The sequence below is a fragment of the Centruroides vittatus genome, unplaced genomic scaffold (genome assembly GCF_030686945.1).
Source record: "Centruroides vittatus isolate TY-2023 unplaced genomic scaffold, ASM3068694v2 contig_846, whole genome shotgun sequence".
Lineage (NCBI taxonomy): Eukaryota > Metazoa > Arthropoda > Arachnida > Scorpiones > Buthidae > Centruroides > Centruroides vittatus.
Window position 1 is genome coordinate 577392 of NW_027122551.1, and position 26229 is coordinate 603620.

Consider the following 26229-nt stretch of genomic DNA (forward strand, 5'->3'; position numbering starts at 1 on the left):
AAGTCTGAATTTATACACTTCTGGAATGATTTCATGCAATTCTCTTATTGTGAGGTACCAATTTGCATGAATTGTTTCTTCAGTTCTTTGAAGAAGTTATCAGAGATCACAGATGGCCTATCACTCCTGTGTTCATCATGAACATTGGTCCTGCCTCTAGAGTATTCATGTTTCCATAAACAGAAACAATTTGTTTCTGAATATCCACTGGTCAATCACCTTTTGCATTGAGAAAATGTATGGTGGAGCACACTTCACGTTTGGCAGGATTCTGAATTGGCGCAGCCATTGTAAACACATACTATTCAAACCAGACTCAGCATAGAAATGACAAACTGCAAAAAAAAAAGTTTGAGGTCAAAGGTCAAATCGACTGTTGTCAATATGTGTGTTATTGTTAAAGTCTATAATCTGTTATTCTATAGAATATTTAGTTATTTTATAGAATACCTAAACAGTCCCATTAAAGTGTATAATGGTCTAACATTCTATACTTTAACTAGGTATTACATAGAATAACAATCACTGTTTCATCAAAGTATGAAATAAAAATTGTTTTTCTTTATATTATAAAGGTCAGGGAATGATATCAATGATGAAGATAATGAGTTGGAGCCATCCTAACAAGTGTCCATTCAAGTTATCAGTTCAACTAAACAATTGCCTTAAACAATTGAGCTATGAATCCACTATTATTAATTAATGATTAGATACTAAGTAATTTGGTATTAGAGGTGGACATTAGTCACTATCTCTTATCTAAATTAATAATTATAATATTCTTATCTAAATTAATAATTATAATATTCTGGAAGAAATATTTCTTCTGTGTATCAGGCTTTGGGTGTTTGGGAAAGTTGTTTGCCATCTTTATTTCTAGTTTTGCTCAGTGCTCAGCCAATAGTAAAATTTTTTACTTTGATTTTTAATTATTTTTTGTATAATTTTTTTATGAAATGGATAAGAAAGAAGTGATGAAAGCAAGATTCAAATTCCTTCTACTGTAAGTAAGGGTAATGTAAAAGACAATAGTTCTTTGCTAACTCATGAAAAGTTATTATGATTTATATGAGAAGTGAATATAGCTAGAGTGACTGACAAGAAAAAAAATCTAGGGATTATGGTTACTTCAACATTATGATGTTCTGAAAGTTCAAGGAATAGAGAATTTAATAGTTTCATAGTTTCACTTAAAGGTATAGAAGCAGAGATAATATTTTATTATTTGAGTAATGATCTGTTTGATATTCTGTATGAAACATATATTTCTATTGGATGTGGTGGCAGAGATCAGATGATAAAAGAATTGAATTATTGTTACAAAAATATTACTCAAGGAGATATCAAGTTGTTTTTGAGTGTTTGCAAGTCTTGCCAACAAAAAAGAAACATGGGGAAGAAAGGTATTGTAAAGCCAATGATATTTTCACATATGAATTCAAGATGTCAGGTAGATCTGATAGATTTTCAGTCTCGATCTGATGGAAACTACAAGTTTATTTTAGTGTACCAAGATCATTTGAGTAAGTTTGTCATGTTCAGGCTCCTCCAAACAAAGAGGGCTGAAGAAATTGGTACACACTTAGTTGATATATTTCTGCTTCTCGGTGCACCCTGCATCTTCCAGTCTGATAATGGCCATGACTTTTGCAATAAACTCATAGAAGACTTGAAAATAATTTGTCCAGAACTTAAAACTGTACATAAGAAACCAAGGCACAGTCAGAGTAAAGGAAGTATAGAGTGCGCCAACCAAGACATAGAAAATATTCTGACCACCTAGATGCAAGACAATCAATCTACATCATGGAGTAATGGTCTAAAATTTATTCAGTTAGAGAAAAATAGAGCTTTCCACTCTGGTATAAAGAGATTTCCTTATGAAGCTAGGTTACAGGAGCAAAGGTGGGATTGTCAACAACAATCATTCCAAGAGAAGCATTTGATTCATTGAATAATGGAGATGATTTGCAAAATGGTCTGTCGGCAACACGAAATAAGGACACTTTGGTTGAAGAAGCCACGTCTACATTATATGACATTTTCTCAAGGGATTCTGAAGATCACCTAGAAAGCTACATTACAGAAGATGTGCAGGATATGTTTAAATAAACTGAATGTCCATAAAGAAACCGAAGAGGCCAAAGAATGTTTGGAAATACAAGAAAAGAAAATGGAAATACCATCAGAAAAGTCACATTCTGAGGTGTATGTAGGAATGACAGTCCGTATTCTGGTGACTGATGTTGACATAGGATGAGATGCCAGATCATTCTTACTGCTGTTATGGAAAATTCTAGTCAAGAATTTTATTGATTGGGGACAAGAAATGGGCACCTCAAACAGTTATATTGCAGGAATCAATTTAGTGTTTGTGAACAAGAATCAATATCAATTGACGAAATATTGGACATTGAGATACCACACTGGTCTGTCACTACAACCCAAATGTTGGTACAAGTCAGGCTTCAAAAAATGCTTATATGAACAGTGTGACAACAAAAGATGTGTTTGTCTAAACAATAATGTTCTCTCCAATTCCAAATGCCTCTCCAGCACTCCTTGTTCTAATAAATAGAAATTATTATAGTTTTACAGTATTTATTATATTGCATATAATAATTTGACAAGTTTAACATGCATTTATTTTATATTTTAACTAACGTTGGTTAGTTAATTCATAGAATACTTAGCTATTCCATAGAATAACTGATTAAATTATATAAATTTTAATTCATTCCACGCTTTACCTAAACCAGGCAAGTATTCTATGAAATAACTAAGTATTCTATAGAATAACAGCATTCAATACTTTAATGGTAACATAAACACTAAAACATCAGCTTTCTACTTATACATGATGTATCTCTACATTTTTGGACATGCCATGTATTACAGCTTTTTAATTTTTATTTATCTGTTAAAATTTAGCCTGAAAAACAAATACAATTTTAAGCAGACTATAACTTATGCATTGCAACATTTTGTAACTTTTCTGACCACATGGATACTTTCTGATAACAAAACGTTTATGACAACTATTTGACGATACATGAACTTACAAGGTTTACGAGATTTACAAATCACGAAAATTACAACTTTTACAAAGTAGATTCACACAAACAGTCAAAGTTCCAAAAGTCACTATTCCTGAACAGATCCGTCGAAAAGACACCTTGTGACGTATACTTCGGATACAGTTACTCGGAACACTCCTCCCGTCATTCGTCATGGCAATAGTAGACGAAACACCTTACGGTAGAGCACACAAACATCAACCTTGAAGTTCCAGCAAAAACTTGACTTTTGCGCCAAAACCTTTTCTTTTATATGGATTGTAGCAATCGCTGATGGACCAATAAGTGCATAGCAATCTTCCACAGCGTCTGCTCTCATACGATGTTCGCCGGCCAATCATCGTTCATAGATTCAAAGCCACGGCCGTTATCCAACCATCTTTCATAGCGTCGACCAATTTGAATTGGTTGGACGAAATACGAAATGAACAAACACAAAAAGGACGGGAATCATACAGTTCAAAAAAGTTCAAACTTTCCAACTTCAAGCGTCAAAGCTTGATATTTAAAAATTTTTAAAAAGTCTCGGCGGGCTGCAACACGTGTTGGCGGGCCGCGTGTTTGACATGCCTGCTCTAGGCCAAATTACTTAGTATTTAATTATTAACAGTAGCAGTAATATAGCCCTATTACTGCTACTGTTAATATAATCCAACAATTGTTTGGCTTTAATAAATCTTCATATAACCTATTTCTTTATTTTAATATTTTTGCTATTTATGCTGTGTATCACAAAATTTACAATTTGCATAAATTTTATTAATCTAGCAATTGGAGTGACAAATAGCTACAAAACAGTCTACAAAGAAAGAAAGAAAGAAAAAATCACATGGTGAATAAGAATATCACAGAAAATGAATCAGTCTTGTTCTGATACAATTTACTGTTAACAAGAATAAAGTTTTGAGAAACAGTCATAAAAACTCTGCATGTTTTCATATTGTCCATCATCTTTCATTTCTAGTTGGTACAAAATGTTGCCTTACTGTGACATTAAGTACCAACTAGAAATGAAAGATGATAGACATTGCTGATATTCCATACCGCACACACACACACACACGTTCAAATTTATTTTAAAATGCAACATTTGAAATTGTTTCAAAATTGTTCTAAGATTGGAATCCAGTTTTCATTTAACCTGAAGCAGACCTCGGGTAAGGCTGAAAATGTTTGTTTTGCGAAATTTAAGCAGTATCAGAGATAAAGGTTCAATGAGAGTGTTCATAACACTGGTAATCAGAGTAGAAGATATTGTAAAAAAGAATGTGTTTGGCAAACGGATTGGAGACTGCTGTAAAAAGTCAGTGTGATCCCTGTTATTGTAAACATATATTCATACATGTGGTTAGTGCCAAACATTGAATGTTTTTTCAAAGCAATGTTTCCTAAATTTTGATACACTTCTGAGACACAAAAGTGAACTGTAGCAAAAGATGTAAGCTTTTACAGAAGAATTCTAATGAAAATGCCAATTAGTAAATTCCACTGATGCAGAACAATCATCTGTCATGGTGCGCCTCTACTAGAGTTTTATTAAGAAATACACAGTCAGTCAAAATCACTGATTTAGATGTAGGATAAAACATAGTAACTAAACTTTGATGCAATTGAGGCTGGCTGGGATGAAAAAATTTACCTTGAACATAGAGATAGATTGATAGAAGAAAGAGTAAATCATTTCCTTAAACTAAATATAAATATAGAATTTAACTAATTTCTTATTTATGAATATTAATTAATGAAAATAATATAGGATAAACAGTATCTAGAATTTTTTATTGGTATAATGCCATTAATTCAAATATAAATTTCAAAAAATACAGACAAACTTTTAAATACTTCATAGAATCTGCCCATTTTTTCAGCTTTATATGCTAATCTCTTTCTTTCTGTCACAGTAAGCCAAAAACCTAGGGGTGCCCCTAGCTATTACAGTAGAGTATCGATTATCCGACTTAATTGGGGACTGGGTTGGTCAGATAACCGAAAAGTATGAAAAAATACATTATTAGTATGGTGTATTAGGCCTGGTTTAAATACTAGCCTCTCTTTCATAGTAAGCTAAGCTCTTATGGTCTGCTGCCAGCTAAAACATGCAAAAATTTAACAAAAATAATATTATAGTAGTAAGACATAACCAAATATTGTAGCGCCACATCACTAGCGGACGTTTGAATTTGCCGACTAGAACGCGGTCGGTTAATCGGGGGTCGGATAATCGATGCTCTCCTGTGTTTAAATTAACAATATAAATTATTTTATATTTACTTTATATTTTTACAGTATAATATTCAGTATATTATTATTTTTATTTGTAATTTAGGTTAAAGTGTACCTAGGTAACCCCTATGGCGGCACTTCCGGAATCTCAATAGCATTTGCGATTAGAAATGCAAATTTTTAATTTTCGTGGGCCCGAGGACGCACGTTCTAACCTAACCTAACCTAGTCTAATAAATTACCAATAATTTGGTAATTTATTAGGGAATGGAATAGGTTAGGTTAGAACGTGCGTTCTCGGGCCCACGAAAATTAAAAATTTGCATTTCTAATCGCAAATGCTATTGAAATGCCGCCATAGGGGTTACCTAGGTACACTTTAACCGTAATTTAGCATGCCCCGATGCCTGCATCGGGCCTTTCGACTTGTCTTGTTTAGAAATAAACTTCAAAGTAATAACCCATTAACCTCACATTTCGTGACTGGCGACAAATTTGTGTTCGGTACCAATGTAGAGATTACATCAGAATACGTCTTAATTATATTTCTTAATTTAAATAAATACTGTAATAAGAATTTGCCAAACTGTGCTTTAGTAGAAATGAATATCTTTTTTTTTGGAAGTATTTCATATTTTTAACACGTTTATGGCTAAACCTTTAGTTAATTGCTTTATTGTAATTCTACCGTACAATGGAATTTTGTATTTTAACAGCTTACTAAAACGGAAGGAAACGTCTTCGTAACGGATTCGATTGTGGCTACTCTCATGTGTGCTACTAGGTCCGCTTATTCCTGGGATATCGTAGTTCAGGTAATTATTGTGTGGTTCGACGAATGCACCTAGTTACAAATATTTGTTAACAATGCATACATTTTTTCTTTCAGCACGTCGGAAATAAATTGTTCTTCGACAAGAGAGACGAATCCGAATTTGGTAAACTTGTAAATTGAAACGTAGGGTAAGCTGCGAATAAAGTTTTAAAACTGTTTTGTAAACCTCTGTTTTTTTTTCTAGATTTATTAACTGTGAACGAAACTGCTGCAGAACCTCCTCACGAAGAAGGAAATAACATTAATTCACCCAGAAGCTTAGCTTTAGAAGCTACTTTCATCAATCACAACTTTTCCCAGCAGGTTCTGAAAATGGTAAGGAAAACGAAATTGTTGCCGGTTATTTTCTTAATTTAAAAAATGGCCGATAATACAACCAATTTTTTCGAAAGGGAGAAGAAAAGAACGAATTTGAAAATCCGAATCCTTTCATCCAAGAAGACGAGGAAGGGGAAGTGGCGTCTGTAGCTTACAGATACAGAAAATACGATCTGGGGGATGGCGTCGAATTAATTGTTCGTTGCGAACACGATGCCGTCATGCACGGACCCAATGGCGAATTACAGTTCATTAATATTAAAGCTCTTAATGAATGGGATCCCAGGGTACGTTCTTAATCATGTGTTGCGTTATATTCTCCGTTCTGGAGAATGTAGTGAAAATTATAGAACAGTAGATTGAGCGGGTAAACCGATTTCTTTTTAAAATCAGTGTTCGGGAGGTATCGATTGGCGGCAGAAATTAGACACGCAGCGAGGTGCCGTTTTGGCCAACGAACTGAAGAACAACTCTTGCAAACTGGCAAAGTGGACCGTTCAGGCTCTTTTGGCCGGTTCCGATCAGATCAAATTCGGGTAAGCAAGCTCTATTCTCGAGAATTTGTTGTTTAGTTACGATGTTTAACGAATCGTCACGATTTTCAAGTTACGTTTCGCGAGTTCACATACGAGATTCCTCCAAGCACGCCATTCTCGGCACTCAGCAGTTCAAACCGAAGGAATTCGCCGATCAAATCAATCTCAACATGGACAACGCCTGGGGTGTCCTACGTTGCATCATTGATACCTGCATGAAATTGAAACAGGGAAAATACCTGATATTAAAGGATCCCAATAAGGTTAGTTCGTCATTGGCTCGGGTGACGTAAAATATCCGCGCATTCAAATTTTTTTTTTTTTTTTTGTTTTTTTACAGCCTGTTATTAGATTGTATAATATACCGGAAAATACTTTCGAAACCGACGAAGAAGCCGACTCCGAAGAGGAAGAAGTCGGTAAGAAACTTACATAATTAATTCTCAGGGCCATATGCAATTTGACGCGTTCCCGAAATTTGACCACACCTCATCGTTTATCAGGAGAATGCAATAACAAATGATTTGTTTTATAAATTTACTTTTCTTAATTATTTCTTCCGGAGTATTAAAAAGTACTTCCAGAATCAAAACGATGTGCAAAAATAACGAAATTCTTTGGATAGTGTTGTATTCCCGAACACTAGAATGTGTGTAGAGCAGTGATTTCCAACCGCCCCCTTGTGGGCGGTGAGTAAATCTGGGAAGCGAAATAAAGTAAGTGGGTGGCAGGGTACTGAACCGTAACCATAGGCAGGGTTGGGGTCACTGAACCTTTCCCTTTCTACTGTTAAAACGGGTAAGAAACATTGCGTTTAATGGTTTCCAGTCGTAGAGAACAATTTACAGTAAAGACACAAGGTGTGAGATTGATAGAAAAGTTTTTCTAAGAATATTTTCAAGCCTTTCTCAAACAAGGGAAAATGTGTTAGGGGACGTTGGGATAGGGTTGTGGGGGCGTTGGGTATAAGTTTATTGAATCAAGGGGGCGGTGGCTCGAAAAAGTTTGGGAATCACTGGTATAGAGTATAACCAAAGGGCGGGGCCAGATTTACACGTAAGCTGAAGCTTAGGGCCTGACGTTTTTTACATGCATTATTATATCTCGAATGGGAAGGCCTTTTGTATGTTGTAGCTTAGAGCCACTTTAATTCGTTGCGAAAGTGTAAAATGGGATAAATAGGTTTATCGAAAACACCAGAGATAATTTCTTTGTCGTAATCTGTGAATTTAATAATTTAATTCATTAAAAGTAATCTGGTAATTAATTTTTTTTGTTGAAATTTCAGAAGAGAAGAAGACGACTCTCGATTTCACCGATGATAAATAGGAAGAAAATTGATTTTTCGTTATTTTGAAACCTATAAAAATGCATTGTAAAATTTAAAAAAATATGGTGACAGTGATGATTTCAATAAAAAAAAAAATAGTCGATAATCACGCTTGTTTTTTTGAGACCACCCATTTGCGGTAGGAAATACAGTCGAGTCCGCATAAGTCGTCACCATCGGTTAAGTAGTCAGTTTTCTGTGGTCCTGGCCCACTTGTATAGGCATTAATGTTAAAAAAACTCCGGTTTACTCGACACCGTTTAACTCATCACCACTGGATAAGTCGACATACTTTTGCTGTCCCACATTCTGATAAGTCGTCACCCCCTCTTGAAAAAATGAATTCACTCCGCACGAGTGGTGCGAACTCATTTTTTTCAGGCGGGGGGAGTCGATTTGTTTATTAATATATATATTCATATTAATAAAATATTTAACATTATCCTTAACATTTTATATATTTTTATGTATAAAATAATAACAGATAAACAAAAAGAAAATATACAATTTACAGCAACGTCACACCAGAATCTAATTTTGCATTTTCTCACGCTAGAGGCATTAAGAATCCTTAGACGTTACTTGCCAACGATTGATAATTGCGAAGATGTTGTTTTCAAGGCGTTCGTGATCGTTGAAAAAGAAAGTCAAGACAGTTAAGTGCTCAAAACAAACAACACTAAACGAATTTTTCAGTTTTTCATCTACAGAGTAATTGTAAATGGAGGACACAATGTATTGTAAGCCTATACTACTGTATTTTCCTAATTGTAGTTTTGTGGTTTTATTTCCAACTTCGCTTTAGTCGTCACATTGGATAACTCGACACATTTCCACTTCCCCTTGGGGTGTAGATTTATGCCGACTCGACTGTAATTTCGAATTTTTCTCGTTCGTCGTTACGCCACTAAGTTCTTCGGAAAATAAATTTTGAAATCGACGAATGAATTCGATTTTAAAGAATAGACGCGTTTTAATTATCGTACGAAACACTGCGCAAAAGTTTTGAATCATTCCAACTTGCGGCAACGTTAAGAACAAAATAAGTTACTCAATAATGACGACACGCTAATAAGCGGCGAAACAAGTACCAGATCGTAATATTTTAGAGTGGAGTCGGAGAAAAATTAAAAAATTCCGACAGATTGCGGATTTAGAACACGAGCGGGAAAGACCAAGTACGTGTAATTTTTCTTTGTTTTAAATCGGGGGAAAGGATTGGAATTCCGACAGAGGGCGACTTTCGGAAAGGGCGGGAAGTGGGGAGAGGCGTCGAGAAAGTTGGCAATGGGCCACCTCGGCTGGTGGCTGGACCGGGATCAGAAGAACCCATCAGAGACGAAGAGACGGTCGCTCGACGATGACGCTCGAGTTCGACACGAAGAAGGCTCTGTAACGACATTCTCTTCTTGTTTCACATTCGACTTATTTTCCGTTGTAACGACTAAATCGGTGAGTGACGTCCATTTAACGCTTAATGTTTACCTTCTACCTTCCCCACCCCACGCTAAAATCGCGACGTACGTTTTCCGATGTTGGAAATCACGCGATCTTTCCGCGTAAATTTATAAATAAATAAAATAGCCACCCTTTTTATATAACGAAATAAGGGTGGCAGCTTCGGACCACGTGACGTCGATGATTCTCCGAGTCACGTGGTTCGATTAGCGGCCAACGGAGACGACCCGGCCGTGTTATTAGACTCCGAAAAATGTGGAATTAGGACGGCGTAACCTTTTTAATTTACTCGTTAAATCGGTAATCACTCCATAAATACCGATGCGTAAATTCGTAATAAAAGAGGAGAAAATCCGCCATTTTTTAGTCAGAGTATCGGAGGGAGAGAGGAAGGCGTCGGACCAACGTACTAAAATTAGACGAGTGACGACATACGCTTTGCAGAGTCAGCGCAACTTTTGTTGGTAAACTTCGAAAGAAACGTCTCCTCTTTTAACGCTTCGTCTGGCCCATCGACAAAAAATAAATAATAATAAAAAAGCATTCTAGTCTCTGGACACGGATCATTCGACTCAAAATAAAATAAGTTGGTAAGGAGGACTTGTCGTGACTCGAGCGATTAAACTAGTTAATTTGCAGGGAATTGGAGGCATCTTTTCCGACTCTCCGTATTTACGTAACGAGAAATGAGTCACCAAATTTATTTTCGTCCCACTCGATATCTGCCGTTTCTAGTTACGCGCCGACGCGAAAATTACCAACCTCCGATGTTTTTGTTTTGTAAAACGAAAAGAATGCGGGGAATTTATTGTATTGGAATGTCGGAAAGCCTTCCCGTTTTTATTTCTTATTTCCGGTTTCGGCCGCCATTTTTTGTTTATTTGTTTTCATATGCGATTTGAACCGAGATCGTCGACCTTGCCATTGTTTTCTCGTTCCTTTTTTTATTTTTTTCGACCATCTTCCGGGTATTTTATCTCTGCCTGCCGTCCGCTTAATAATATGTCAGCCATGGGGCAACAAATTTTGCCTTTCGATATTAAAAAATCCAACGCCACGTAATAGTTGGAATGCGTTATTGGGATATTCTTTTTAATTTCGGTTTATTCGTAGAGAAAGAAAGAATCTTGGTACACGGCCTTCGTACACGACGCCGACGTTCGATTTTATTTGGTGGTTCCTCGTCCGTCTAGAAATGAATCAAGAAGCCAGATCTCCCGGTCTGAACATGGAACACGGATTCGTCAAAAAAATCGAACACAATCAGCACCTCCGACAGCAACAGGTAAATCCCACCTGTTACGTTCTCCATTTCCGTATCCGTCCGGGTGATTTTGGATTCGCCCGGGGCGAGACTCTCGTCATACCGGTTACGTTTCCTTAATCTCCTCCTCCGGGTACGAGCGTAACGATGTCTTCGCGTTACGATTGCCCGGCGAGTTATTGATCCTATCCGATTATCCATGCAGTTCAAAGACGATTCGGTGAAGAGACAAGAAGCCGCCAAGCTAGTCAGACGCGTCGGTTTCCAAAATAAAACTCCGAAACCCAGCATGGAACTGTACCGACCTCCAAGTACGTACTTTTTCTATTTCCTCTTTTAATCTCGGAACGTCGACGACGAACCTGTTATATATAATTACCACCGTATTCAATCGCGCTTTCGTTATCCGAAATTTATTATTCTACTTTCTTGTGTTACGTAAACGAAGTAAAGTTAGGTTTCTTTGACGCTAGTTACTGTAATTGACACGTCGTCGACGAATCTGGAACGACCTTCCGATTAGTCGCTATCGGTGAACCTGTTTATGGATCGAAGCTTTTTTCCAATCTCCTTATTTGTTATGACGATTTATCTAAACTACGTGTTTGTTATAAATACTTCAAAAGTAAATTTTAAGTTTGTGTCTCAAATTAAAGTCCAAAATCCTCCGAAAAATAAATAAAATGCACTCTAACAGTTTCTGCTTCTGACGGTTGCATTACGCTGCACCTAAAACTGAAAAACGTTATGGTTAGATGCCTTGGGCTTCGATTCCGATCCATCGTGGTGGTCGGAGCTCTAGATTTCCCCAAATGGACCCAAAATGTCCGACGACCGGAGAAAGTGATAGTGGTGGTCTCTTTTTGTGGTAGGAGTCAAATTTTTTTGTATTTGATTGTGCCCGTTGTCTGGTTGTTCTTTAGTTCTGTTGGTGACCGACCGATCTGGCCGGGTTCGAAGTTATTCCCGTGGAAATGTGGATCCTTTTTTGGACGAGTCCATGGTTACTTACCATTTCAGTAACTCGAGGCCAGATGTTCCGGTCTGGTCTCGGGATTGCCGATCTGTCTTTTGGCCATTATCGTTTACGGAGTATTCTGGGAGATGGGCCGTGGTCTGTTGGCATCGAGACCCATCCGGTTGTGACCTACAAACATTTTGTTTTTTGAAATTGGCCTCTAAAAAACTTGTTTAGTTGCCATTACCCTAGAGCAGTGATTCTCTCTGTTGTGGTATGCTGATGTGCCACTAAATTTCAAAAATTAATTTTTAAAATGTTAATTATTTTTTACTTTTTTAATATAGTATTTTTTTTTTTATATACCCAAAAGCAAGCAATCTTTAGAATCACTTTTCAAGAAGAGCATCTTCAATGTGATACTGGTCTGTTGGTGTACTACCAAAAATTGAGTGGTGCTACTAGCTCAAAATTGTTAACTACTGCTTTAGAATATTGTCTAGTATCTCATAACCATCACTATATTCTTTGAGTAATGTGCTGTAGTAATCCTTATATGATGATGTCCAGGCCTTGATATTGATCCAGTCTTCAAAGTTATTTCTTCAATTTGAAAGTAGCCTCTTAATAGTGTCCTGCAATCAACAGTTCCTGTGTATGCAACTCTCCACTTTGTCAAATTGGGTAAATGCATACCATACATTATTAGTCAAGAAATGTTTTTCGTGCAAGAAATGATTTTTGACTTTAATTTTGGACAGTGATAGTGTTTATTAAACATTGCAAACAGACTGGTTTGAGATAAAGTGTTGATATTAGTAAAAATATGATTTTTTTTAACATTAAAATTTATAGAAAATGAATTCTTTATTACAAAAAATAAACAACAAAATAATTTTTTAAATTTTTAAAACTTTTGTTACTGACAAATAAAAAGTAGAACAGAATGTTGAAATATATATTTAATACTTAAATATAAAAAGTGAAATAAAAGCCAGTGAATTATTGCTTAAATCTCAACTTCTATGTTATAGGCATTTGGTGGCCAAACTGCAGCTCTTCCAGACCCTTATTGTGACTTCCATATAATTATATAATGTTGCATGTGTATAGCATGTCTCAAGCTTATAAAAATAAATTTTATAACTATACAGGAGCCACAATAAGGATGTAGAAGAGCAGTATGGCCTTTGAGCTGTAGGTTGGCCATAATGGTTCTAGGCAACGAATTCAAATTTCTGCTGTTTATAAATCAATTTGTCTGTGTTCTATTGTTTAAAAATCTTACATATTTCTGAGAATTTGTTGAAGTGAGATGCTTAAACTTTTCCAATATCTTATCTTGATTCTACTTTACATTTTGTATCCTTCTTGCATAGAGAAATGAGCTAGTTTTATTGCAAATATATGTTTGATCTCAATTTAGTCTATTGAAGCCAATATCAAAGGAACGTACAGAAATACTTAAATAGCAGAGAATTTGATTCATTCTGTTAGATTTTAGAAATTTTACTTCATGTTTTGCTAAAATGAAAAATATAAACAATGTGGACAATTTATGATTTTATTATATTTGTTTTAAATTTTATACATTCTCTATATGCATAGTCTTCCAAAAAGAATGCTACTGTTTTCAATTATTGTATTCATGTTAATTATTGTCTAAGAACATTGCAATGTACTGTACAATACATTGAAAAACTATCCAAGTTTCAAATTTCTCCATTACAGTTTCTCAATATTCTCTTGTCACATCCAACCAATACTCAAATTCTTCCCTTGCTCTCCACAGCAAATTTGTTGTCATTCTTCTCACAGCAGTCACAATTCTATAGCTCTTGAAGATATTCGTGTTGCACAATGATGATTGATTCCAGCTTTGCAAACTACAAAACCTGCAGAAATACTTAATTGCAGAGACTATCTCTGTTGCAAGTTGCCATTTTTGTTTATGACACATTCTAGAGTTGGTAGACAACAGATGTTTGAATTGACAGTTACTCTAGCAATTGGTATAAATTGCATACTTCATAGATAATAATTAACATAATTACAGTACTTTAAAACAGTAGCCTTCATTTTAGAAGACCCTGTGTGTATGTATACAAGGTCTTCCAGAAAGTTTGCAAACTTTGCAAATAGAAGTTGCATTTATCAAGAAGTTAGTAGGTTTTGTTGTCTTTGAAGTAGTCCCTTCCTGAGTCTATGCACTGAATCCAGCATTTTTGCCATGAAAAGAATGCTTTCTGAAATCTTTTGGGATGATACACACTCTGCTAGCAAATTTTCCTTAATTGCATCAATAGATTCAAAAATGCGACTTTTGAGAGTGGATTTCAATTTGGGAAAGAAAAATAAGTATGCTAAAACTTAGTCCGGTGAACTGACGTCTCCAAGTACCAAAGCCTCCTTTTTTGGGAGTGCATCCATAAATCTCTCAGGCCTTTTTTTAGGCAATGGAGATTTTGTTTTCTCCTCTGTCCTCATATGAATTTTAAAATTTTACAGGTTGAGAAACAAGTGGCATCAAGTTCTTGGCCAAAAATTCTGTTATCAGCACTGATGTGTGGGCATGTGCATTTCATGACGGTGTTCTCTCTGAACAGTTGGTCTTTACTTCCTTGTTGCTTCATGAAGATGTTTCATCTCCTCCAGACAGTATTCATGGTGAATGACACCTTCAGAATAAAACAAAACAGTGAGCAAGACCTTCACATTCGGCCAAACTTATCGCACCTTTTTGGGTCACGCTGAAAATTTTCCCACTCACCCTGATGACTGACGTTTTGTTTCCACGTTGTACCCATCGACCCATTTCTCATCCCAGTGATGATGATTTTCATGAAATTCTCATTGGACCTACCTGTCCCAGAAACTCTTCACTTGCACTCAATGAAAGAAAATAGCAAAAAACAATCAACTCATGTTTACACAGAGGAACATAACACAACAACAAATGAAGATAGAACAAACTGGTTTTGGCAGGTAGTATATAAAGCTAGAAAGTTGTGTAACCTGCATTCAGATTCAATTATTGGTTAGTGCATAATTTAAAAAGTTTGAAAACTTTCTGGACAGACCTCATATATTGCAACATTCTGTTTTGCTCTGTTCTACTTTATACATTTGAATTTGGTGGTCAAAAAGATTTCTTTTCAATAAAATAATTTATGACTCTTTTGAGGATATTTCCTTGATAGCAAGAAAAATTCAGTAATTTTTTTCATTTTTTCAAATTATTTTGCCTTAATTAAAGGGCAAATTCATAAAATATATCAAAAATAATAATGTACAAATGCCTATGGACATCAAACGATTTCTTTGGTGACTAGTCACTTTTTTGATTTGTTATTGGTCAAATTTGTTGATCATAAAATCATCTGCAATAAGTTTGATAGTTTTGAGAAACAACTGTTATGGTGCCCCTGTTTCTAGGCTTGCAGTGGGCAATTCACAAAATTTCATTTTTCATAGGTGTCCGGATGTCAGAAGATTTTAATACATTTAATCTCAAACAGTATTCCGTAGCGGGAAATAATGGCAATAATCTTGTCAGTGACTGTCATGCCGTTGGTATGGTTTCAGCCAGTACAGAAATGACGCACAAAAGCGGTGGAAACCACAGGGTTCACTTTCAGACGACTCACAGTCCCAAGTCGGTGGATCTGAAAATGATGTTGCAGAGATCAAAGAGTTTTGGAGGAACGGATCTGATGGAAGTGGCCGCCGTGGGATTTGAACGAGACAGTTTTCCATTAGAATATCATGGAATTATAAAGAGAGCACTACATGGTAGGTCATGTTTTAAAATGGGGAATATGGAATTCACAAAGAATCTAATTGAGTAAAAAATTTGTTTCAGATCCAAATTCTCTGCCATCACGACAACTGATGGAAGTCGTGAGAGTAATATGCAGCAAGGCAGTGGAGAGTCTGCAGAATGCCCAACCGGCAGCTCAGATGTGCTTTACTATTATTGAGGTATCGTGTAAATGTAAAATAATAAATGTAATGAATAATCAAATTTGCAATTCAATAATTACTTTTCAATATATTAATAGTTTTCATAAAGGAGTATTGAAGGTAAATACTTTTAACATTAGTTAATTATTTTTGTAGATTTCATATTTGTTAGAAAGAACAAAATTTTATTTTTTTATTTTTAAAAGTTTATTCATAAAGTTTGTTTTTGTTTGTAATGAAAAATGTTTGATTTATTTTTATTTTTCACTATGGAAATGTTTGGTATACTAATAATAATTATATAAACAAAATGAATTCCAAAAAATAGAACCTACACAGTCATTCTTTTGCCAGAGTGCTTTATTTTTCTACACTGCTACTCTTTACAAAATGCATTTTGGTCTCTCAGTCTCTCACCCCTTCTTATACAATCATTATATCCATTCTCACAATGAATTTGTTCATTTGGGTAAGAATTCATTTGTAGATATTAGAACTGCAAAGTGTAATTACTAAACCTAATTATTATGAGAATTATTTGGAATCAAATTCACTTTTAGTACAGTGCTTAAAATTTTTCCATCAATAGTTTCCTTTTACCTGTGACAATTTTACATGACCTCCTGTATATAGGTATATGAAATAGTATACAAATAAAATCATAAAAGAATTCTTTGATATATATACTGTATATGTATTTTACCATTTATTAAAGACAAAAACAAATTTTTATACTAATTAAATGGATGTGCTTGTTTTTTTTTTCATATAAAGAATCAAATCTTGGTTGAATATTTGATATTGCAAGATGCAGGGCATCTTCAATGTTTTTCAAAGTTGACTGACATTTTGATATTATAATCAACAATGTGTTAATGCCACTTTGCACAAATATACAGCACAAAATTTTACTTCAAATTTTTTGCAACTTCCTACATTCAATTACACAATCCCAAATGGTATTGTGATGTGCATACAGTTTAAGAAGTCTTCCTATATTATATCAGTTACCAGTGTAGTTTAAGAAAGGAATTAGAAATATTATTTCAGTTTTGTTACTAATGATTTGAAAATATTTTTGGAATTTTCAAGCATTTAAGAAAATTTAACAATTTTTGTAATTAGATTCAAACTTAAAAAAGTTATTAGTCAAGCAAGTTCTGTTTTATATTCTAATATGATAGTTACCTCTTTTTGTGAACTTTTTTATTTAATTCTGTAATCAATATTGATTGAATTGTAATTATTTTAGATACATGTATTGCAAATTAATTAAATTTAATTATTGATAGTTAGAGTAATGAGTATTAATACTTTGTATAAATATGCTACTTGCATTATCATAACTACTATTAGATAATTTGTTTTATCTAGTATTTTGTAGTACTTCATAGTATAAATATAGTCTGTTGGAAAAAATTAATGCTCCTTAAAGATGACATCCAACAGTAATCAAATTCTGCACGTGGAATGGTAGTGAAAAATAAAAAATATTATGCTATCACAGTACAAGAACACATTGTTAAAAACACTTTCATGACAAATGTTACAAATCAAAAATGGTAAATGCAGTCTGGCAATTGATGCAAACTGACCAATGTCAGAGATGGCTTTACAATTTATTAATAGGCAACATTTATATTCGAATCAAAGTTCAAAACAAATGCTGGATAATTGCTTAATTTAACTTAATTAAACTTAATTTGTCATTTCAATTCCACATTTTAATGATGAATTGAATGGATATTTAATTTTAAAGTATGAATCAAGTGAATCAACTAATAACCAAACTCACTTGTGTGTTTCTTGTGTTCAACTTCAGACATCAAGAAACACACAAGTGAGTCTCTTTCAACTTAAGCCTCTTCAGGCTTAAGTTGAAAGAGCTTGAAAAAAATTATTATTATAGTGAACTTCAATAATGCAGATTTTTTGTTATTTTTTATATTTTTAAAAGAACTTGAGAGTAATTCCTCATTATTTCTTTTATTTTTTATTTTTTTATAGTTCAAAGATGACTATATCTCTATACATAATGATTGTTTGATATACAAGTATTTTGATTTTATTCAAAAATATAAATAAAATGTAGCTGTACAAGATCATTGTTAGGTGACATACATTAAGAAACTGAGAGGTTCTATAATTTCCATCTATAGTCAAATTTATTTGATTTGTTTAGAGTCTGTCAGACAGTTAAAATTTTCAAAAAAGAATACTTAAGTTTAAAAAAATATAGATGGTGCCTTGTTTGTACCTGTACCATCTCTATTATGAGATTTTGTAAAAATAATTTTTATATTATTAATTATTATAAAACCTTATATATAAACTTATCATTATCCCCCCCAAAAGGTTAGGAATGCATTTTTAAAAAAGTTGTAATTGCCAGTAACAAGTACAGTGGAACCTCAGTATACAACCTTAATCTGTTCCTGATGTTTGGACTTCCAACCTTTCCCATAAGAAGTAATGTAAAAATGATTAATCCGTTCTCATGTAAAAAGAAACCCTCTTGATATGATATATTAATGGGGTTGTAAAATAATTTAAACACTGTTTGAGCACATTAATAAAAATAAAAATCTATAATAAAATTTTTTAAGTTATTACAGTATATTGTATTATATTATTTAAATCATTAAGTCAAAATCAAATCAAATCAAACTCTCCTTAATACTACGAGGGCTATTTTTTAAATAAGGTCTGTTTGTGAATGAAAGTGAGAATAATGCGCAATCATGGCAGTATGCATGCGCTTCTGCTCCGAGCAAGCTTGGCGCGCGTTTTGACGCCATTTGCAGCCATATCGTCTGTCTGTATGCCGAGCTGTAGAAGTTTAAAATGTTTAAGAAAATTGAGTCTCTTGCCGACTGTGAGATACAATCTGTTATTCGATTCTTGAATGCAAGAAACTTGGCAGCAGCGGAAATTCACCGTCAGATTTGTGAAGTTTACAGTGATAATGCTATGAGTGACAGTAAAGTTCGAAAATGGGTAAAAATGTTCAAGGATGGGCAAGTTAATGTGCATGATGAGCCACGCCCTGTCCGACCTCTGATTTCTGAAGATTTGATTCGTGATGTGGATAACAAAATTCGAGAGGACCGACGATTCACGATTTCAAAGTTATCAATTGAATTTCCACAGATTTCAAGATCAGTTTTGTATACCATTGTTTCGGAGAAACTGAATTATCGAAAATTGTTTTCTCGGATGCGTTCCAAGACTGCTTTCTGACGATCACAAAACAAAAAGATTAAACAGTGCTTTATCGTTTTGACTCAATACGATCATCCACACAGTCCAGACCTTGCACCCAGTGATTTTCACTTGTTTTGATACTTAAAGGAGTTCCTTGGTGGTCAACATTTCATTGACGAAGAAGAAGTGAAAACTGCAGTCATGGATTGGGCTTCTTGACAGGCGGCAGATTTCTTTGAAGTCGGAATTCAAAAAATTGTTGAGCGGTATGACAAATATTTAAACAAAATGGAAATTATGTAGAAAAGTAGATAAAAGTATGTAGAATATGGAAAAAAATATATTTTAACGATATTTACAGTATTTTTCTTCTTATTAAAAAACGGACCTTATTTAAAAAATAGCCTTCGTAATAATCTGTTTAGAAATTGATCAAACCCCTTTTGCAATGTTAGCAGATTTAATAATGTCTCTTTTTCACGATTGTTGATATCGTCGTTCACGGAATATGGTATGCAACAGTTAAATCTCGAACCCCATGCCACCTTCATATTTCTCAACAATCTCTTTTTTCAGTTCCATTGTGATTCTAGTCATTTTTTTAGTTTTCTGTTGCTTTTCATTTGCCTTTTTGCAATTCGTGATTAATAAAAATAATAAAATTTTACTTATAAATTAAAATCAGAAGAAATTTAACAAAGTTATAAACCGTGGGACCGCAAATGTCTAGTCTGGTCTAGTACACCGATAGTGCTACTTGTTCATAGATGGCACATATAATTGAATTAAGTCGTATACCGAACAAAAGTCGTATACCAAGCAAAATTTGTTTCGTCCAAACAAGACGTATTCTAAAGCAGACATATATCGAGATTCCACTGTAAAATTTTCATTGTGTTTCTTCACTTAAAATATGACACAACTCACTCTATTGCCACACTTCCTTGACCTTTAACCATCAAAATTTAATAGTATCGATGCCCCATATATAGAAATAAATCTGCCAAGTTTCAAAACTTTTTGGTTTAGCCACTCCTGATATATAATACAAATTAAACACACACAGAGAGAGAAGGAATTTTGTAAGAAGTTTATTTTATATGTTTCAGCTCATGGACTGTCAAAACATCAAGAAATGCAAAAAACGAGGAGTAAAAATCTGATCAATTGCCCTATGTTATATTCTATAACAGCCAGGAAAGTAAAAATAAGATTAGAGAAATAGCATAAAATTTAAATTAAAAAAACCTTAAAATCAAGTTAATTTCAATTCTTTAATTAATAATTATGGTTAGTGAACAAGTATGAAAAAGTAATTGATTCTTCTGTTGCATTTTGGATTTCATAATTTCCTATGTTGGTGATGTGATGAACAAATTTCTAGTATAACTAAACACATTGAGTGGAATTTCAAAATGTGTAATTCTACAATGAAAATAAAAACAAAAATGCACAAAATGAATGTAATATGTAAGTGTTAGTTTTAAGTACTTAATTTAATTTTAATCACTTCAAATACCAAATGGACAGTTAGGATATTTAAGGCCAAATAATTATGAAGCAATTTGCAGGCAGGCTGCCAGGCTGCCATCACTTGTTGGACTGTAATTTTCAAATTACAGACCTACAGATTCCTACTGTCACTATTTGTTTTCTCAAAAATGGAGCTAGTTGAAAATTCAGACAAGTATGGAAAGCTGACAGGCTGGAGACCCCAATTGACTTTCAGTTTAGACCAGAAGTTTGTATAAAGTCAGATGATTTTTTAAAAATTAAAATATGATCAAAAATTGCAGCCTGGCATTGTGATGATGTTACAATAAATAATTGCACATTAATAGCTCAATGAAGAAATCTGACTGTTCATTTATTTGAAGTAATTACTGGGTTAGTTGTATTTATTATATATAATTTTTTGTTTTTTCTGTGCTATGGGACTACTGCATGCTACAAAAATGATTTTGTATGCAATAGGTTGCTGATTACCTGTAACACTAAAATCCCATTCTTATTTGACATTTGTTTGTAGACCATTTAAAGTCCTTTTCAAATGATTATTGACTTAACAATCATTTTACAAATAAAATTCTATAAATATTTTTATAAATCATCAATTTCTAATTCAAAATTTAAATGATATTTTATCCACAAGAGTATACATTAAATCTACACATGACCCACTATACATTCCCTCCACATATAAACTATCGGCATTTAGGGCCCTTATTAGAAGGGCATTTGCTTATCTTCCAACATATATGACAGAATGCAAGAGTTGAATAGAATCATCAATTACCTAATACCTAACAAAAAGAAACCAAAAGGGAATTCAAACAGAGAAATCACTAAATTCACTTACAGAGAAGGATTGTCTGCTATAATGAAGGAAATAGCCAACTGTAGGAACACAAAGTTGATCTATAAACAGACATCGACCATTTACAGTGCACTTAGGAATGACAAGGATAACATCAAATGTGATGAATGCTCTGGGGTCTATAAAATATCATACAAAAATGATTAGTTGGATCTTAATAAAGAATACATAGAAGTCACCAACAGGAGCTTGAATAAAAGAGTTAAAGAACATATGTATGACGTAAGTAAAGGACACTGCAATATTGCCTTATCTAGAATGGCACAAACTGAAGGATCAGTAATTAATTGGAATGAAGCTAAGGTTATTAAACAAGTATGCTCACCATCGTTAGCATTAACTATGGAAAAATTTGAAATATACAGATCAGGCACCACAGGCATGTGTTTGAACTATAAGGACACCGCAAATTTACCAACTGCGTGGAAATTTATGATTGATGATAACCCCGTATAATCAATTATACAGCATACACTCATCCCATATAAATATATTTATTGTATAGATATATAGTTTTTATTGCATTTTATGTTAGTTTACGTTCTTCGATTTAGTATTTAGTTGATCTATGCATTTATTTAATTTTATTTATATGTTTGTATTTAAACGGATTGTTCGAACTGTTTTAGAAACTTGAATTTTTGTTTCGTATAAACGTTTGAACCTAGAACCTGTGCAAGGAAACCATTGAGTTTGGCCAGGTCCACAATGGGTAATCGGGTGTGGGAGACATGGCCAGACATATCCGGACAGACTGCCCCTGAAAAATTCCCGGGATTCTTTTTTTAACCTATCTGGACTAGATTCAATCTTGGATCCTCATAGCAGTAAGCTGTCACGTTAACTGCTCAGCCATCCGGCTGTCATGAATATACACCAAAGGGTTATACTCGTGATTAAACTGCCAGTAGTCATAATGATAAAAAAAGAGTTACTTGACAGATAACGCGCTTCCGGTAACCACTAATTTTCACTAATCGCATTAAAAAACGAGTGAAGATATCGGGATTCCTTCCAAAAAATTCTCTGGGGAAAAATGTTTGATTTCAACACTGTACATATTCCCTAAATTCAAATTTGCTTGGGTCCCTATGAAGCTATAACGCGCCACTGGTGGTTACCTTAAGTACAATTTTCGAATAAAAAAATTAGTTAGTTTTTATGTCCTCGGGTGGCGAAGTGCCACGAATGTCAACACTTTCATAGAACAAGATTAATGTAAATCTTATTGTAAAAGATTGCTTTCAATAAAATGCTTCATTAGAAATTCGCTTATTTTTTCCAATGCAATTATTTACAAATAAATTCAAAAATGAATATTCGAGTGTATTGGGATTGGCCATTCTTCCGGCTATTTTTCTGCTAACAATGGTTCTCAGAGGCAGTTCCTGTCATCATTTACGATATTTCGCTCCTCTGTTTTGTTTAGTTTCCTTGTCTTCCATTATTTTCTATAATCTTTGTCCTAATCAGAGCTGGCGCTACAGTATGGACAAACTGGGTATTTGCGTAATTTTTATAAACTTTCGTGAATGAAAATAACGAACAGTGAAACTATCATAGTAATGTCAGTGAAATTAAACTATTTTAAATAAAATTTAAATTTAAAAACATTCAAAAATTTCTTCCTACTTCTAATAGGTATGGTATTTTAAAACAATTTTTTTTATGTAGGGGGATAAGGGGCGTCAAGTGTATGCCTTGCTCCGGGCGGCATGAACTCCTAATCATAAATACACAGCTATATTATTGCAAGATTCTATATCGAATTGAAATCGTTCTTTCGTTTACGTCAGAAATAAAATAAAAGTCATGCGCAGAACTGACAAATTCGATTGTGGTTTTATCTTTTACTATGTATAAAAGGGGGTTTTCGATGAGAAAGACAGGAGACAACTTTGTTTTTAAGAGCAATACATAACTTATCTAACTTCATAATTTTACACGCGCATTTGAATTATTTCTTTTCCCTTCTATTAACGAAAACTTTGATTCCGTTGTTCCTGAAATATATCCTGGTCCATATAATTTAAATAATTCGCGATCTTCTGATTTGTATGAATTCCTTCGTGTTGTGGGCGGCCATCTTTACATCACAGATAACAAAAGAATACATACATAGTGTTTCCTTTCTTTCTGAATAGTCTTTATTACGTATTTCTTATTTTCATCATTAAAGCTTCAGCCTACTCTGAGGGACCTGGATCGAATCTGAGCGAGCAACAACACAAATGCTAAATGATTCAAAATTGCCAGTGCCTATTGTCTATCTGCGCTAAAAATATTAGCAGATAATCCGGTAACTCTAGATTCTACACAAAGCATTCAGACAATGACTTAAACTCGATTACTTGATGTTACTCGAAATTAAAATTTTAATTCAAATATTTGTTAATATTTTCACGTAAAACAACAACTTATAATATCAGACAAACAACAAAAATATTTAGAAAAAACTATCTTTTAATAAATATTATATAAACGAAGGCCACAAATGTAGAAGGGCGGATTTACGGGGGATACGCAGGGCTCAGTGCACCCCTCTTATGGGGGTTTTACCGAGTAAAACCGGGTACCTCTGGTAGTAAAAAACTTTTGTAAGGCATAATGTTTCTTTACAATCCCTTCTAAAGATTTCTGGATCAGTTATTGCATTGTTAAGAGGTAGCTTGAAGATTTTGCAAAGACGAAGAAATTTCAGTAGAATTGTGTAACTTCCAAAATGAATGTGTCTGGATTTGATTTTTTAATTTCTTTGTAAAGGGAGAGACGTAATTCGATATATTTAGAGTTTTAGTGCAATGAGCCATTCTATGAAATCAGTTCAAGTGAAATGCACTTTTTTAATAATTTGTTTCGGTATTTCGATTTTCATCGATGTTTAACGAATGTATTACAGAAGGAGAAAGGCAACACATTCCTGGAGAGCCTCCTGAACTCTTGTCGAGAGTGGTATAACGAGAAAGACAAACTTCTGAGAAATCCGATTTCTGGAACGAACATTCTCGTTTCCGGCAACGGAGCGGGATCGAAACGATGGACCGCGTACGTTTCTTTTCTAATGGAACTGTATCTACGCCTGAAAAGTCACCATCGCACGGTCACCCTGGCCAACAACGCCGAAAGTACCGGTTCCAACACGACGGCTCAGACCCCTGCTGCAGCCAATCAGACTCTGACTCTCTCCGTACTCATCTTCGAATGCTGCCAGATCATTTTGAAACCGCCTTCCCTCAACAATGTGGCCGAGGTAAGTCAATTGTTCCTTCTAATTTCGCGCTTTATTCTCCGGAAATTAAGACCTCCGACGGAAATTTTCAGATCGAATGCCTTCGCTCGTTGTTATCCACCATAGGACGACAACTGGAAAGCGATTCCCTGCAGCGCATGCAACAGATAATCGCTCTGATGAGAGATGCATTTATCGATCCGTCCATATCCACCCAAATCCGCAAGACGCTTCTGGAATTAGTGGAGCTCCACGCCAGCCAATGGCAGCTGGACCTGCCGCAGACTATGTATTACTTCCCCTACACTACCCTGGATCGAAACTAAACAGTGCCAATTCGCGAGTGTGAAACTAAAATGCACAATCGTCACCCCTCTTTTCGATTATTTCTCTCCTTCCGTTGGGCTAATTAGTCATTTTCTCTTCTAAATTCTCGCCATACCAAACACAGTGCAATAGAAACAAAATGGAGTCACCAGAGCAATATGGAGATAGTCTAGTCCGTGTATTGTAATATTTATCGATTTTATTATTTATTTTACGTTAAGTCAGAGCGCATATTTTATAATATCTCTGGCAGATGGTTTATAGTACAATTCGTCGACTCGAAGAAAAGGTTACATATGTGTTTAAGTGTTATTTCTCAAAAGATAGACGATAATTCCATAATATAGATAAATTGTTTTTACTTATTTTGTTAATATTTTGTGCCATCAATTATTTGATGAATTTTTCTTTTGTTTGTTAAAACAAATTGTAAAATATATTATTATTATTATCAAAGTCATCTTCAATTTTAGAATTGTTGAATTTGACAGTCGCTGGTGTTTTTATTCTATACGTGAAATTTTTACGCTATTTTTTTAACAAATTAATATCGTTTTCGAATGTCGACTGCACGATTCTCTCCCCCTTCGCGTTTACCGTTGCACCTACAGCAAAATCCAGTGACTCGAATGACGAAACGGAAGATGATGGAAAAGTCTTGAAAGGGAAAAATTGGATGCTGCCGAGACTTTTCTACCCAATTTGATACCCAATTAGAAGTGATTAAACGACGGTAGCTCGTTGTCGCCGATTGCTTGGTTTGTTGGATATTCCGGTCATCGAGAGAAGGCCTAGCTTTGTACATAGCACTTTCCTTCCCCTTAACGTTTTTATCGCCATTCGTTTCCTATTTGAAATTTTGCTCTGTGTAGCCTTGCTTAACTTATGGATATTACCAGGTGAAGTAAAATGAGAGGAAAAAAAATTTTTTAAGTTATGAAATTTTTGTGTATTTAAACGTTATAATACGGACGAAAAATGGAATGTCGCCATTCGTTGAATGTTTCCTATGTTAACCGGAAGTTGTGATATTAACAAGTCGGTAATTCATCCACGAAATTTCTGTTTACGCCAACCGAATTTATGTTCGTAAACGTCACGAAATATTAAAAGACGATTGACCAAAACCG

General features: G+C 34.3%; 2 protein-coding genes across 3 annotated transcripts in view; both read left to right on the top strand.

Moving 5' to 3' along the window:
* eIF3d1 (eukaryotic translation initiation factor 3 subunit d1) overlaps window positions 1-8425 on the top strand; it is a 39665-nt gene extending 31240 nt beyond the window's left edge. The window contains exons 7-14 of the mRNA XM_067278964.1: window positions 6017-6115; window positions 6190-6238; window positions 6320-6450; window positions 6528-6740; window positions 6847-6989; window positions 7060-7252; window positions 7330-7408; window positions 8278-8425. Coding sequence (XP_067135065.1) covers window positions 6017-6115; window positions 6190-6238; window positions 6320-6450; window positions 6528-6740; window positions 6847-6989; window positions 7060-7252; window positions 7330-7408; window positions 8278-8318 — 948 coding nt within the window. The 3' untranslated portion in view covers window positions 8319-8425. The remainder of the gene's footprint in view (window positions 1-6016; window positions 6116-6189; window positions 6239-6319; window positions 6451-6527; window positions 6741-6846; window positions 6990-7059; window positions 7253-7329; window positions 7409-8277) is intronic.
* Window positions 8426-9581: 1156 nt separating this feature from the next.
* LOC136982480 (MIF4G domain-containing protein) lies at window positions 9582-26226 on the top strand. Of its 2 annotated transcripts, none has more exons than XM_067278971.1 (7): window positions 9582-9771; window positions 10891-11062; window positions 11247-11352; window positions 15474-15791; window positions 15862-15980; window positions 24443-24793; window positions 24865-26226. In XM_067278971.1, exons 2-7 carry the CDS (start codon window positions 10973-10975, stop codon window positions 25096-25098), a joined length of 1218 nt encoding a protein of 405 aa, XP_067135072.1. In that variant the 5' UTR covers window positions 9582-9771; window positions 10891-10972; the 3' UTR covers window positions 25099-26226. The 2 variants fall into 2 exon arrangements, with proteins under 2 accessions (XP_067135072.1, XP_067135073.1); XM_067278972.1 differs by having other exon boundaries at window positions 9583-9771; window positions 15585-15791.
* Window positions 26227-26229: the final 3 nt, after the last annotated feature.